Source organism: Amblyraja radiata, chromosome 8 (genome assembly GCF_010909765.2).
Source record: "Amblyraja radiata isolate CabotCenter1 chromosome 8, sAmbRad1.1.pri, whole genome shotgun sequence".
NCBI classification, from domain to species: domain Eukaryota; kingdom Metazoa; phylum Chordata; class Chondrichthyes; order Rajiformes; family Rajidae; genus Amblyraja; species Amblyraja radiata.
In genome coordinates, this window is record NC_045963.1 from 39,865,166 (window position 1) to 39,881,556 (window position 16,391).

Below are 16,391 nucleotides of genomic sequence, written 5' to 3' on the forward strand. Positions count from 1 at the left end.
ACATGGAGTAGTTAATCAGAATAGCTGGAGGAGCCTTTCCTTGGTACTGCTCCTCTGTTGCCTTGACTGTTACCTTTGAAACTTTGTCATTTAAAAATGCTGTATTGTAAAATGTTGTGTCACAGATCTTTGCACCAGACTTTATATCAAACAAATGTAAAGAGCCTAAAGGGCCTGTCCCACTTATGCGACTGTTACAGGTGACTGCCGGCATCCGTCATAGGTCTCCAAAATTTTCAACATGTTGAAAATTCAGCGGTGACCAGAAAGACGCTACGACTCTTTGGAGACCTCTCACGACCATACAGGCGATCCCTGGCGACATGTTGCGGGTGACCTCTCACGACCATACAGCCTATGGTCATGAGAGGTCTCCAAACATCTATGACGTGTGCCGGCAGTCGCCTGTAAAGGTCGCTTAAGTGGGACAGGCCCTTAACTTTCCTACATAGCATGGATGGCAGAAAAATATATCCAACATTGATTTGACTGCTTTTGACATCTGAAAGAGTTGGTTGCAGTTCTTTCATATGTATAATTGGCTGAAGTTGACCAAAGATGAAGAGGTCTGCCCAGGTCTGGATTCTTCAGTAATCTGTGCAGCTGATTTTTTTTTAAAATGAGATTCCCAAATATTATTTTGAAATCTGTTAGAGCAGGCATGCTCTTGACTTTCCAGCTGATCCAAGGTCTTGTTTAGTTTAGAGATATAACATGGAACCAAGACCATCAATCAACTGTTCACACTAGTTCTACATTATCCCGCTTTCTCATCCCCTCTCTACACACTAGGGGCAAATTACAGAAGCCAATTAACCTACAAACCTATACATCTTTGGGATGTGGGAGGAAACTGGAGCACCTGGAGGAAGCCCATGGGATTACAGGGAGTGTGTGCAAACTCCACACAGGCAGCACCCAAGGTCACAATCGAACCTGGGTCTCTGGTGCTGAGAAGCGGCAGCAGCTGCGCCACGGTGGGGTGGGTTTTGATTTGCTGCTCTGGTATGCTGAATTTTTCCAGCATTTTCTGTTTTTATCTTGGATTTCCAATATCGACAGTTCTTGGTTAACTTTCAAGAAATCCCAAATCCCTCAAACTTGAGTATCCTCAGATCTGAAACAGTAAATTTCTCTTTGTACAAATGCTGTAAACTTGGGTGTTCTATTTAGTGGGAAATCATTGTTAATTTCAGTATGTAAATATTTGGTTACAAGATGATTGACAGTAACTTTGTCTCAGTGAAATTCTCAGTTCAGATTTTGGTTTTGGAATGTTTTTAAAAATCGTATGTCACAGCTGGTGCTTGTTGATGGCTATTTCACATTTTTCTGGCCATATTTTTGAAGTCTATTTAAATTAGCAGATAACGGTCAGTACCTGGTGATGACTTTGTAGCTCTTTTGGTTTTAATTTCAGTGGAGAGGAGATGTAGAATTATTGTGAATGGGTGTCTAGTTTCTGAAATAAGATAAGATCTTAGCAATTTTAATTTGGTGAACATGGTTGCATTCATTGGTGGCAAAGTAGAACAAAGCCAGAGAACAGCCAGCAAAGAGACATGAAGCTTGCAAAGAATACTGAAAGGGACTGAATACTAGCTTGACATGGGCATAGTCAAAGGTGTGGACTCTGGGGATTTCTTTGGTCTTTCCACTTTTTGAGATGAGTTTTTCAATGAGATTATTACTCGAAGCTTGATTAATGGCAATCCGATATTTTTATTTAAAAGATGTGCATAGTACAATGCTGGGGGGTTTTTTATGCTCTTGAAGTAATTTAAAAAAAAAACATTTTTAGAGAAGCACAATTTGGATTACAGTTTTGGCTCATTATGATTGACCAGAATTTTTTTTTTTTTAATGGGTGGACCATGTAGTACAATTTGAAATCTAGTGGGTGGGCGAGAAGAACGGGGCATCTATGAACCATCTTTGGTAAATGGAAAAGAAGAACTACCTTTCATTCCCTTTTAAGTTAGGGGTTGATCCTGGGATAGAGCTGTGAAGTGAGATTGACTTTTGACATTTATTGATTGCCTTAATCAAATCGTTGGAACTACCTATTTGATTGTATCTCAAACTTCACCATAAATGAGAACAGGATATATGCAAAAGACTGCAGATGCTGCAATTTTGAGCAAAAATAAATTGCTGATGGAACTGTGTCAGGCAGCTTCTGTTGAGGGAAGTGTAAAGAGGACATTTTGTTGGGGTGCTTCGACAGCCTGTAGTAGCGTTGAGATATCTGGTAGAAAGTGATGGGGCAAGAGCTGGAAAATGATGGGTAGATCCTGATGAGGGACTGATTGGCATATGAGTTGGGGGGGAGGGTGGTAGAGAAGGGCAGAAAAAGTCAAAGTCTTGATGTGATATGTGCCGAAGACAGTTGCAAATGGTGAAATCTGCTGAGAAAAAGGATGAGGAGAGAAATGTAGAGCCAGAGGGAGGCATGGTGGGTTGATGGCCATGGGGGCGGGGGCTAACGATGGACTCAGTATGGGTTAGTAGGTGCTGAGCAGAAAGGGGAGAGGAAAGGAACTAATAGCAGGGGAAGTGGAAAGAGATGTGGGGCGTTTGAAATTGTGTAATTACGTGTTCATGGCGATGAGGCATTTTGCCAGACACGTCTGCTCGGTGAATAAAAAGCAAATTTACTTTCCATGAAAACAGAATTTACATGACCATGATAGCTGAAACTTCTCATCAATTTATTACATGACCATGATAGCTGAAACTTCTCATCAATTTAATGAGGCAAATCATTCTGAAATCTTCTTTTGACAGGTGCTACAAAATACAGCGATAAAGAAATTGGTGGTATGCTGGTTTGGTCTCCATATCACATAATTCCAGATGTAAAATGTAAGTAATTTAAGAATCTCTTAATACCTTTTTTTCTACGTTTGTTTTCATGTATTTAGTCACATTTGAAATTATTTTTAAGGAATGAACTAAAGGATTTTTTTTTTTTTCAAACTATTCCTGATCAGAGAAATTGGTAAACATTGCTAATATAACTTTAAAATAGCAACTTGTAGGGTTGTAGTGAGTGCTGTGAAAACACCCATGGAAAACAATATATTATATGTACTGTGGAAACATTCTGTGCAGCCTGGATAGTAGATCCAAACAGACGAAAGCAGTTTTACTTTCTTGATTATTGTGCTTGCATTTATCAAAGTCTTTAAATTACATCTTCTTGACCCTTCCAATAGCTGAGATTTTTTGCAACAATTAAGGAAAATTTAGTAAAGTTGGGAATAACTTCAATGAATCTTATTCAACAGGTGGGTGTGTTACTTCATGTAATCCATGGTATAGATTGTGATGGTGTTGTTATAATGCTGAAAATATAATTGGTGAGCGTTGTGCACATTATTTAAACTAATTGTTCGGTTGAGGATATTGGAAGATTTGATTATGCTTGTCATTTTTGTCAACTCGGAAGAACTCCATTTCATGATTTTTACTCACTGACAACTATGAATCTGGTGGGAATTTTGGAGAATATGGTCCCTTGTTCATATTTAAAGTAGGCAGATATCTAACAATTTGCCATTGGCATTAAATTCAGTTATAGGGGTTGTTTTTTTAAATAAATTGGATTGGATATTTTGTAATAAATTGACATTTACTTGAGTAAAAGCTCTGCCTGAACATCTTTAATGGCAGCTAACTGCAAGTCTCTTATTTCATTGTTATCTGATTCTGGACTGAATAAGCATCACACAATGTAATGTTGACCACTCTTTATCTGTTTATTTATTTATTATTATCGTTGAAGACATTAGCGACGCAGTGTTGCTGGTTTCCGACGGGCACGGTGACAGAAGCACCACACACCTCTGCCCTTCATGCAGCTGGCAAGCACCTCTTTTGTCTCCACACATGCGTCTTCCATCAACGTCTTCAGCATCGTCTTGATTGGACGTCCTGGGTCACGTCTTCCATGGGTGGTTCCCACAGCACAACCTTGTTTGCTGGCATTTCTGGGTGGCGGTGGCAGGGACCAGCGAGCCTCATCCTTCTCAACCTGATCTTCTCAGTCAGAGGTGGAATTTCCCCATAGAGCTGGGTGTTGGTGATGTGGTCCCTCCAACTGACATTTTGAACTTTTCTCAGCATTTGTGTGTTGGTACCATCGAGAGACTTGGACAGTGCTCGAGTGAGAGTCCATGCCTCACACCTGTACAATAATATGGTCTCTACAGTTGCATGGCAGATTCTGTTTGAGACCCTTAGACATCCGAGACGTCCAGATTTTCCCTATGTTATTGAGAGCTTTCCGGCCCTTGGATGTCATTCTCCGAGCTCTGCATCCTCACTCCCAAGTACTTGAAATCCTCCATTTTCTTGAGAGATGCACCACCACTGGTCTTGAGAGGCACATAGTCACCAACATTGAATGCTATGTACTCCATCTTCTTGGCATTGAGATGGAGGCCCACTTTCTCGCACTCCGTCTCGACCCTAATCCGGTCTGGCAGCAGGACGATGTCATCAGCGGTCGAGGTCTGACAAGTTGACTGGCCCGATTCTTCTCAAAAGCCTTTGGGCGATTGTGAAGTCGAGGTCCTCATGTTCCTTGAACGCCTGCCTCATGGCATAATCAAGGACAATGACGAAGAGAAAGGGTGCCAGCGTGTCTCCCTGTAAGACCCCCGCGAGGATCTCGAACACTTTGCTCTCGCCATCTGGGGTGACAACCTTGGCAGTGGTGCCCAAGTGCATATCCTCAATGGCTCTCAGGAGATGAGGAGGGACTCTCTACGAATGGTTCATAGAGGCCAACTCTGAAGCAATGAAGAGTCTACCCAAAGTGAAATGTGTGAAGAGTAGTCGCAACTCGGAAGTTGTTGCAGCACGGAAAGTAGTTGTTGAATGCCAAGAGGCCTACACTAGGAGCAGGATGGAACAGCTCAAGGAGGACCTGAAGGTGGCCTAATCCCAACTCTTTGAGGTGTACAACAAACTGAAGGAGGAGGTGGTTGCGAGAATGATAGAGGGAGTAGAGGCCGCCAACGATGGCAAGAGGTATAGTGAGGCATGGAGGGTCGTGAATGAGATCAGTGGCAGGAAGAAGGTCAAGTCAACGGGAACTCTCCAGAGGACCGAATCAACACGTGGTTCACCCACTTCAAGAACCTGCTTGGGTCACCTCCAACTGTCATTGAGGAAGATGAGGAGATCAAGACTGTCATTTGTTCATTTCTTCAGCAGCAAACTGGCTGCATGGAGTTACTAGGAAATCTAAAATTAAATCACATTTTTAATTATTTTAAAAATATGTAGGTGTGACTGTTATTAGGCTATAGAAGGGTAAAAATGTTTTTTTTTTGTCAACTGTGTGCACATTTGTTCCTTTGACTTCTTTATTAAGCTATCAATAGCATTCTTCCAAACATTAATGATTAAAAAATATTAAGTGATTCTCGGCACAATTGCGACCGAAGGTTTATTTGCAGATCAGCAGTTAAACAGAATTTTCATGCTGTATTTACTTCTTTTGCAATCACACTTCCATGCCTTTAAAAGTCTAGCAAGACTACATAATGATATACTGTGATGCATGAAACTGCTGAAGAACTTCAGTCAATTGAAGTGACCTCTTCTACACTGCCAACTTCAATGCAATCCTAGCACGATCACATCTTGCCCTTTCTGCTTTCCGTAGAGACCATTCTCACTTGCGATTCCCAAGTTTGCTCATCAATCCCTAGGCACTTTACCCTGCAACTTCAGGAGGTGCAACACCTCCCCCTACACCTACTCCCTTGCCTTCATTCAGAGACCTAGATAGCCGTTCCAGTTGGGACTACATTGGTGAGACCAAGCGTAGACTAGGCAATCACCTTGCAGAATAATTACACTTTGCCATGGATTGCCGGAGCTCCTAGTTGAAAGCCACCTCAATTCCCCCTCCTATTTCCATACCAACCAGATTATCCTCTGCTTCCTCTATTGCCAGAGTGCAACCACGTGCAAACTGGAAGAACAGCGCCTCATATTACTCTTGGATAGCCTATAGCTCAATGGCATGAGTGTTAAATTCTCCAATTTCAGGAGAGGAGCAGGTGGAAGTTTTTTGTTTTTTTAGCCAGTCATGCATCCAAAACTTGTGGGATGTTTCAGCAGCAGTGCATCGATTAAGCAACAAAAACAGAAAACATCACTGATAAACATCGAAGGTAGACAAAATGCTGGAGGAATTCAGCAGGTGAGGCAGCATCTATGGAGAGAAGGAATAGGCGACGTTTCGGGTCGAGACCGTTCTTCAGACTGATATCGGGGGGGGGGGGGGGGGCGGGGAAAATAAAGTTAGTGGGGGAGATAGTAGGCTTGTGGGAGAGCTGGGGAGTGGAAGGAGGGAGAAAGCAAGGACTATCTGAAATTAGAGAAGTCAATGTTCATACCACTGGGGTGTAAACTACCCAAGTGAAATATGAGGTGCCGTTCCTACAATTTGCGCAGGGCCTCACTTTGGAGGAGGTCCAGGACAAAAAGAAATAAACACAGTACCTACTCATTTACATTTTTCAAGAAAGCAATTTTAGAAATGACTAGACCAAGTCATTGGGTCCCGTCCCCTCAACGTGGGAGGGGGGGGCAGCCTGCGGCATCACACACACTAACCACTCCTCACACGCCCACACTAACCACCCCCCTTGATATTAAATTAATATTCATTTGCTCCTTTTACCCCATCCCCCGCCCTATACACTCTCGCATAGCCCCCAACTTGCAGGCACGGCTAGAGAATGATGGGGGTAGAGAGAGAGAGGGACGCAGAGGCAGAGCGGGGGGGGGGGGGGGCAGAGAGGGAGCGGCGGGCAGCCAGCCGGCGACAAAAGGACTGCGAGTTCAGCGGCTTCAGTGCAGGGCCCGACCCGAGACGAAGCCAAGACCGACCCGAGGAGCCAAGAGCTCCAGTACAGGGCCTGACTTGCTCGTTCTTTCTGCGTCTTTTGAATAACGGGGGGGGGAGGGGGGTGACGTCACCCGCAGCACGAGGAAGAACGGCACGCAGACCCATTGTGACGTCATCAGCGAAAGGCAGTCGTTTTTAAATTCAAAGTTTTGTCAGATTCAGATAAATTTAGAGTTATATAAGTATAGAGATTATCCTCATCTAGCCCAACATTAACATGATCAAGTGTGCAAGACCAGGCCAGTAAACATTTATGCTCTTTCACCTATCGTAGCATACTCCATTTAAAAACCAGCTTGTGTTAATTCGAAAGCAAAGATTGTTGAATGATAGAAAATTTAAGACACTGTAAGAGGCTGTTACAACCATTATTCTTGCGGATCAAAAAAATGAGACTAATTCCACCGTGCTGCAATACATCTGTAGATCACTCTTCATGTACACATCTTGGTACTTTGAGCATTTAAATCCATTAATGCTGCATATTGCAAATAGCTGCACATAAAGGTAATCTTTCCATTCAGTAATTTGATGAGATTAAAAATTTTCACTATGAAATTTATTTGTGCTTTTTCTTTAATCATCTTCAACACATTACCTGAAATCTCTCGCGGCATGTAGCATCAGGTGTGTTTTCTATCCTAACTATTGTAATCAAATCCTGTTGATTTGCAGCTGAATTTATGTCTTGCTGTGTTGTGGATGGAGATGAATACTTTTTGAGACTGCTGGATGCTTTATGTGCAAACTGTAGAAGTGTTTTCTGCCAGTATTAATCATCACAATAAGATATAACGATGAGTGCCAACAAGTGCCTGTTTTTGTTTCAATTAAAACAGCAAATACATCGAATTTAACATTATTCTTTTTTCTTTTGTATAGTGGGCGAGTATATTGCAGTAGCTAAAGAAAAGCATGGCTACAATGTGGAACAGGTTTGTAAAAACTATTCTGATAGTTGATTTAGAGCAGGGGTTCCCAACCTGGTCAAATTTACCCCCTGGGGGTAAATATTGCCTACCCAGGGGGTAAATTTTTTGATTCTGGATTTGTACATATTTTTTCTCATTGACTTTGGTTCTGGTATCTGTTCATCATTAGTAGTTCATAAATAAGTGAAATAGCATTGTTATGCGCTATTAAAGTTGCCAGCGGTAAACGGGACGAAAACGGTTGGGAACCCCTGATTTAGAAAGTGAAGTGCAATCTTGACCACTCCTGAAAACCTGAACCTGAATAAAATCATTGTGTATACAATAGTGAGATTAGTTATAAAATAAGTGACCTGGGCAAAAACTACAAATTGGCATAAGCGTTCCCCCATTTCCATTCATCTGTATTTTTTTTTAAATATTCATTTTATTGTTTTGCTTGCTGAATAAAATCATAATGTTTTGTCACTACAATAGAGTGATTAGCTCCAGTTTCCATTCCTGATTTATTTAGTTGGGTAGTTTCAGCTAGAAGATATATATTGTCCAAAGCTACTTGGATAAAAAGCAGATAGACAAAAATGCTGGAGAAACCCAGCGGGTGAGGCAGCATCTATAGAGTGAAGGCAATAGGCAAAGTTTCGGGCCAAAACCCTTCAGACTGATGTGAGGTTGGGGGAGGGGGGGGGGGGGAACAAATTGACCAGCGAATTGCGGAGGGAACTGTGCAGAAAGAGAACGGGATAGGAAGATGGGGCCAGTGGTAGGATCCCATTGGAGGTGGCGAAGATGTCGGAGGATTGGTTTTATGTTGTATGCGACGGCTGATGGGGTGGAAGGTGAGGACAAGGGGGACATCAGGTCTGTCTGCAACATTTTTGAATTAACTCTCCACTGAAAATTTAAAAAATTGAGATTAAATAATTTTGTTCTTGTGATATTGTTGGAATTTTATGTTTTTAATATTCCTATACTTCAAGGTATTTTTAAATTTTATAAATAACTAGACCAAGTGCAGAAAGGCACTAAGTGGTAAAGATTGTGGTGAGGGCTTTCTTGTTTAAATGGGAAAGAGTGCTCAGTATTTAGTTGTTTCTTTTATCAAGATAGTCCTCTCTGATATCCTGTGGGATCATAAAATTCTCCCCATGTATATTGTAACTAAGCAGGTACATTTCCTAACTTATTCTTAGATAGGGTTTATGATCAAGTGGAGCAAATATGATTCATTGGATGTGTAAGTGCAAGGACAAGTCTTCAATGCTTCAAACAGTGGTGTATTAGGAGCATTCTCATAGTGAGGGAAGTGGGAGATTAAGTATTAGGACATCACTGTTAGCAGCAATCCCCAACCACCCATTTGAGGGAGTAAAACAAATTCCTGAATTATTTTCGAGGAGCGAGTTTGTCCTGGGTTGGAGTTTGAATTTGGCTTGGATACAAATAGTGTAAAAGTGTTAAGATTTCTAATTTTGCTTTTTCATATAATTCACATAGGCATTAGGAATGTTATTCTGGCACAAACACAACATTGAGAAGTCGTTGGCCGACTTGCCTAACTTCACCCCTTTTCCAGATGAATGGACAGTTGAAGATAAGGTCCTCTTTGAACAGGCCTTCAGCTTCCATGGAAAGAGTTTTCACAGGATTCAGCAGATGGTAACTATACCTTTTCATAGTCTTTTAAACTTTATCATAACCTGCTTTAAGACAATTTAGATTGGTTTACTGGAAACCTAGCGCAACTTTTAGTTTTGAAGTTTGATAACTGTAGAGGTGACATGGGGCACAGATTACAGCAATGTGTAGAAAAGGCATAATTAATGACCAATGGGAACCTATTCTATTTAATCATAATTGGGCTTCCCTTGTTCCAAGATTAATCTCTTGGGGAAGAATTATGATACAGTGGTGGTCCATGATAAGAACAGGTGATGGCAGCATGGCTGAAGAAAAACATATCTGTTCTCTACATATGTTTACACGACATAGTAGATGGTTCCTTGCTATGGGAAATGCAGTTGGTCAAAATGTGTGGCCCTTTGTTATGTTATTTCTTAATTTCTAGTTTTTGAAGAATTGCTACCCTTTTAGATCTGTTTCTTCTTCATATGGATGATAACTGTTGGAGAGTTGGCTGCTGAAGAACTGGAAATGCTAGGCATTATCCAATGTTTGTCCTCCAAAGGCGATGTAGGGTAAAAGGACTAATGTTGTGGACAGGCTGGTGGAGCACTTTAATGTTACCAAAGTTGAAGGAGAGTCTCAATAGTATAGCATAGTTAATCAGTATATTGAGATTAGCAGCTCCAATTAGTGGAACCCCGATTCTATAACATCTATCCATGTACTCCAGAGGTGCTGCCTGATCTGCTGGGCTACTCTAACACTTTGTCCTTTTTTTGTAAACCTGCATCTGCAGTTCCTGGTTTAGACTTTGGACTTTAGAAATAAGCTTGGAAACACGCCCTTCAGCCCACCGAGTTTGCACTGACCAACGATCACCTGTACACTAGGGACAATTTATAAATTTTACCAACGCCAATTAACCTACAAATTGGGAGGAGTGTGGGAGGGTACCGGTGCACCTGGAGGAAACTCATGAGGTCACAGGGAGAACATACAAACTGTACAGACAGCATGTGGTCTCGGTCGCTGTCAGGCAGCAACTCTACCGCTGCGCCACCGTGCCGTCCCATAAGTGTGTTTAATCACTTTTGTGCTGGATCTTAATCCAAGATAAAAGTGTCTAAGATTAAAAAAATTGTGGATAGAAGAAGAAAATAAGTTGTGGCTATGACTGTCGGAGGAATGGAATGAGGAGAGTGTGGTCCTACCAAAGTGGACAACAGGTGAGACGTTGAAGTGAGATCTCATTTCATAAGCTGTAGGCAGCCTGTGAACACTGAGGTGGGGTAGATCACCTTATCACAAAATTAAAGATGTCATTAGTGATTTGGTTCAAAGGTAGGACAGAAACCTAATTGGAAAGATCTAAACCTGAAATTTAAGGTAAAAGCACCAAATGTAGGAAGAACTCAGTCTGAGGCAGAATCTGTGGAGGGAAGGACAGGTGATGAGAGAGGGGTATAGGTGAAAAGTGTTGGAGGGGAGGGGAGTGATGGGGATAAAAGACAAATGAGGGACTCGGGATCATCTCACCTTTATTTTCCCCCCCTCCCCCCTTTGCTTCTCCCCTGTCCTCTTCCATTTGTATACCTCTCTGGCTTTATATTTCACTCCTCCTGTTTCCTTATCTGACATCACTCCCGAAGAGTCCACCAGGGACTATACTGGGAGTTGGGTCCGCGCCGACCAGCGATCCTCCAGAGAGCCGAGTTGGAGCCAGCACCTCCCCCACGTGCCGGCTGCAAGACCGGGCCGACTCCTCCAGCCGCCCCTGGACAGGGACGGGGCATCTAGGAGGGGACAGGGACGGTCCAGTAGCAACTCAACAGTGCCCGCAGCACCAGAGACCCAGGCCCCATACAGCAGCACAATCTCGCTCACTCACTGGATGAAATGAATGTCTGATAACAGCAGATCCGCTCCCAACAATGTTTGTGGCGAGTGCCCGATGACCTGGACAAGCGCAGTCGAAATACCGAACTCACTTAGAGCCCGCTGCACGGAACGTGTTAAGAGCTTGCTGCGAGCCGGATAAAATCTCGTGGCGGGCTGGATGTGGTCCGCGGGCCATAGTTTGGAGACCCCTGCTCTAGATGGTAAAAATAATGAGATTTTGCTGGTTCTGTGAAAATTGCTCACTTGGCCAAATTCTGACAAGAAATTCGTGAAGGATTTCCCATTCTTGCCAAACCTATCTGAATAACTAAGAGTGAAATATCCAATGGGTTCAGTGCTTTGCTGGTCTTGGAATCCTTCCTGTATGAATATCAAAAATGTTTGGATTAGATAGAGCTCACGGGGCTAGTGGAATCAAGGGATATGGGGACGGGTTATTGATTGGAGACGATCAGCCATGATCACAATGAATGGCGGTGCTGGCTCGAATGGCCTCCTGCACCTATGTTTCTAGCTCAAAATCTCTGGTGTTGTCATTTCAAGCCTAACTCTATTTTCATATGCCGTCATGCTGAATCTTTTGGGTGTGATACCGTACTGCACTCAAGCATGTTTGTGATTCAACATAGTAAATGTTTTGGCCCACAGTCATCTGCTTCTTTTAGAGTTCGGGTTTCATTCCAGCTTCTGTGTTGAACCAGTTTACCTCTTTTAAAAATCAATAAATGGAGACCACATTCTAACAAATAGTTCTGATTTGTCAATTAAGACAAGTCTAATTTTTTCCAAGTGTAAGGTCTCAGACATTTCTGCAATCCACATTTTAATTGTGGGGGTTGTTGGATTTTTCCAAAATCTTAGTATTAATTTTTTCCCAGTGATTATACTGTAATCAAGAACATTTCTTTGATTTGTTGTAAGTTTTATACTTTGTTCTGATATTCCCAATATTATTAATTTTGGATCGGGATCCAGTTGAATATTAACAACTTCAGAAATAATTTTAAAAATGTCCATCCAAAATCTTTTAGTTTTTATGCAATTTACCAAGATACGAGTTAAGTTGGCTTCTAGGTACTGACATTTATCACAAATAAGTGAGATATTTGGAAACATTCTGTTTAATTTTGTTTTGGAGTAATATAATCTATGTAGTACTTTAAATTGTATTAAAAGAGTGTCTGGTTCTTAACGAACAGTAATGTATATGTTGTAAGCTTTCATCCCTTATATCCTTCATTATGGATTGAGCCAATTCATTTTCCCATGCTTGTCTGTGTGGTTCCGTCGACGGGACCTCAGAATCTAACAGGATATTATAAATCTAGGATATTAATTTATCTGTGTTAGGATGTTTATTCTTTTAAATCGCCCGACAAGTTCAGCGCTGGAGTAATTTTAAAATCAGCTTCAAAAGCCGTCAACGGGGACGGATTTCACGTACGGGACAGGTAAAGGAAAGCCGTTTATTTTATGTATAAAAGTGCTCCTTAAGATGCCTTTAATTCACATTTTACTTCCCAGTGATATAGTTTACCCCTCATGCCTTTTAAATCCCTCCAATTATCTTGCCACACATACCACAATTAATCTACCAGCCAGCACATCTTCAGGATGTGGGAGAAAACTGGGGAAAACCTATGGATGGATACTTTGGTCCATTGGGTCTGTCACTGGTTGAGTGATAGTGATCATATTGAGAGGAGTTTGTGAGAGCCTGTGCTTGAACACCTTTTCTATCCCCCCTATCCCCTATCCTGAACAAAGGGGAAATGGAAGAGGACTGCTAATCTGCAGCTATGGCAGGCAAATTCTGTGTCTGTCATCACTTAACTGCTGCCTACCTGAAAGTTAGGACTCCCAGATGCTCCTTCAGTCATCACCGTTACACATCTGTTTCCTCAGTATGTTGTTTATGGTAGATGTTGATGCATTTGCTAGAGAAATTTCATGTCGGGAAGCTAGTGCCTGAGTATTAGTCTCATGAGCTTGACTGTAAGTAAGCGTATCAAGAAGAAAACCTGCAGTGATAGGGAGAAACAGTGGACGAATGAGATGAACTGCATCACTCTTTTGTGCAGGATAGGTGTCATTCTTTATGATTCTTTTTCATTTGTATCCATTCCTCCTTTGTACTTCCAAATTATGATTTTGCAAACTTGAACGTCAATTGAGAAAATTACTGACAATATTGAAAATATCATTGCCTGAGTGAAATTTGTCGATTCATTGATTTCTGGCCCTGAACTTTCAGTTTTGAGATATTTTAACAATAAAAAACTAGAGATGACTGGATCATAATTATCAAAAATAGTGCATAAATTAATTGTTAAGCACTTAAACGGAGATATTTTGTTACATAAAATATCACTTTATTGCAGACTTTTCTGGAGTTATCTGAAGATTTAGTTCTTCTGCCTTTCCTGTTTTCATTACCCGTTATATATGTTCAATAATTTGGATTTTGACCAATTACATCTTTGTATTGTGTTTTAGTTACCAGATAAGTCAATTGCAAGTCTAGTGAAGTACTATTACTCATGGAAAAAAACTCGATCTCGAACAAGTTTAATGGATCGGCAAGCACGAAAATTAGCCAGTAGAAGCAATCAAGGTGAAAGGTGAGATCAGAAAGATGGTTCTTACTGTGAAACCCGCGTTACTATTTACAGAAACCATTGATGATTATCTAAAGCTAGTGCTACGTGGTACCAATCTCCATTAACAAAATAATTAGATGCAGGACTAGGCCTCTTGTCCACTGAAGGAACATCTGCACCCTAGAAGTTCATGGAGTTGGTCTCCCAGATGTTCTGTCACCAGGTATGGTGCCTTCATTCTCTAGCAGTTCAGGGATGCATTTTCTCTCGAAGAGAGATCAGTAGGCAAGGGATTCAAAGTAAATGGTGCTTAAAAAAAGTTGGAGTAGGCAATTCTGCCCTGTTAGCTCTGCCATTTCGTACCAATCGGAACAATTCTTCAGCAAAAGCTTGCACTCCAACAAAATATAATCCAGGACAAGGTAGGAGAAAACAGCATTTTAACCCCGCCACCCCCCCCTCAAAGGCGCCAAAATCGCGCACATGGCCAGTGCCAGAACTGCAGCACTGCTGAAGGCAAGTATTGTAACATACCTACATAAAGCTGAAATAGAAACTATCACATGAAACAAACTGAAAAGCGAACTCCCACTTTCTACCTCTCCATAACTGGTTTAGTATATTATTGATATTGGTTTATTATTATTGTCACATGTGCTGAGATAGTGAAAACATGTATTTGCATGCTATCCAATCAAATCATGCTACACATGAGTACAGTCAAACCATACACAGATACAGAAACAAAGAACTGCTGACAACTTCCAACCTGAAACATTGCATATCCTTTTTCTCCAGAGATGCTGCCTGGCCCGCTGGGTCACTCCACCACTTTGTGTCTATCATACACAGATACAACAGGTAGTGCAAAACGAAAAATACCAAAGTGCAGAATATACAGCATTATTGTTACAGAGAAACTTGGGCAGTTTAAAAAAATAATAAAGTCTAAGCATAGTTGTGAGTTTCCCAAATTATGCTGCCTTTTCTGGATCACTACACTCATGAAATGCTATTGCAGTCATTCTGCACTTGGAAAGGTACCGTTAGCTTTAATCGGTCCAGGCTATTTAAAATTATTTACAAATGAAGCCGGAAGGTAATTTATTTTGAGTTTTCTTAGACGTTTCAGACTTTGAGCAGAAGTCACAAAGTTGATGAAATCAACATCACTTTTGCTTTTATACTTTCCCTCGCCTCCTGTCCACGTCAAAAAAGATAAAGATAATCATATATTTAATATCCTGTATGTAAATTATACCTTAATGTCAAATCATCATATACTGCACGAACAAGTCAAAAGTGTAGAGAAAAACATTTTTTTCTAACACATGTGTTTTTCTGACTTCAACTTTCCACTAATTGGAGCTGCTAATAAAAGTTGGCATTTGATCTGTGAATGTGTCTGTTTAAACCTGTGCAATGAAAGAACAAATTGCAGAACATCAGTTCTGTGCCACATCCATCTTCTTCTTGCGTATGGCGTGCACAGCCTAACGTTGTAGGACAACTTGTTCTATTTGATTGTGCACGCGGGGTGATTGCATTCGTCAAAACACGTGAAGGTTGCAATCTTCCACCCCTGCCACATCCATGATAGCTACAAACTGCATTCAATGTAGAGTTTATCTTCCTTTCATCAGATGGACTCTAGTTTAATAATTAGGACAGTGGTCAAAATCAAATACTATGGAAACATGCTCCTCGTACCACTGAGTCTGTGCGACTGTTAAATGTCCATTTGTACGAATCCCATTTTATTCTCCCCATGTTCCCATCAGCTCCTACCAGATTTTAGTTATTTTAGAACTGCTTGATTTTTTTTGTCTGTGTGTATTTTTATCTAGCTTCTGATATTTTACACGAGATTCTTAATTTCAGTGATGATGGAATGGAAGAAGGAGCTGCAAATTGCATCCATGACAGTGAATATGATCCAACTAAAGAAGCTAAAAAAGAGGTGAGAATTTTAGGAGTATAATAACAATGCAGGGTTTTCAGCTGAAGCTTCCTTGGCATTGATATTGTGAGCTTTTAAGGCTAGATATGATAAATGCTGAAGCTGATGAACCTAAAGCCTTTGTGATTGCATGTTCTCACAAAATATGGTTTTCGCATGAAACCTCGGGACTTTTGAGGATGACAACATTTTGCTTCTTTGAATTTCCTTAACATAAGATTTTAAATGTAATTAAAGACTTAGTTTGTACAGTGTCATTAGAAAGGTGGTTAGACTTTAGAGAGACAGCGTGGAAACATGTTTTTAATTTTACATTATAGTGCTATTACCAGCGTGTTATTAATTTTAAGCAGTAGCTTTCTTTTCTGAGAGCCTTAAGTGATTAAAATTGTGTTAAACGTGACTTGAGTATTGTTACTAGCTGGAGTGAAAGAGGCTGAATG

The 16,391-nt window shown here is 41.0% G+C and overlaps 1 protein-coding gene across 4 annotated transcripts in view; it reads left to right on the forward strand.

Annotated features, from left to right (window-relative positions):
- Positions 1 to 16,391, forward strand: part of rcor3 (REST corepressor 3) — a 35,103-nt gene that overhangs the window by 1,634 nt on the left and 17,078 nt on the right. For all 4 annotated transcript variants that reach the window (XM_033025620.1, XM_033025618.1, XM_033025619.1 and 1 more), the window contains 5 exons: positions 2,788 to 2,865; positions 7,814 to 7,866; positions 9,361 to 9,522; positions 13,885 to 14,009; positions 15,870 to 15,948. In XM_033025620.1, coding sequence (XP_032881511.1) covers positions 2,788 to 2,865; positions 7,814 to 7,866; positions 9,361 to 9,522; positions 13,885 to 14,009; positions 15,870 to 15,948 — 497 coding nt within the window. The remainder of the gene's footprint in view (positions 1 to 2,787; positions 2,866 to 7,813; positions 7,867 to 9,360; positions 9,523 to 13,884; positions 14,010 to 15,869; positions 15,949 to 16,391) is intronic.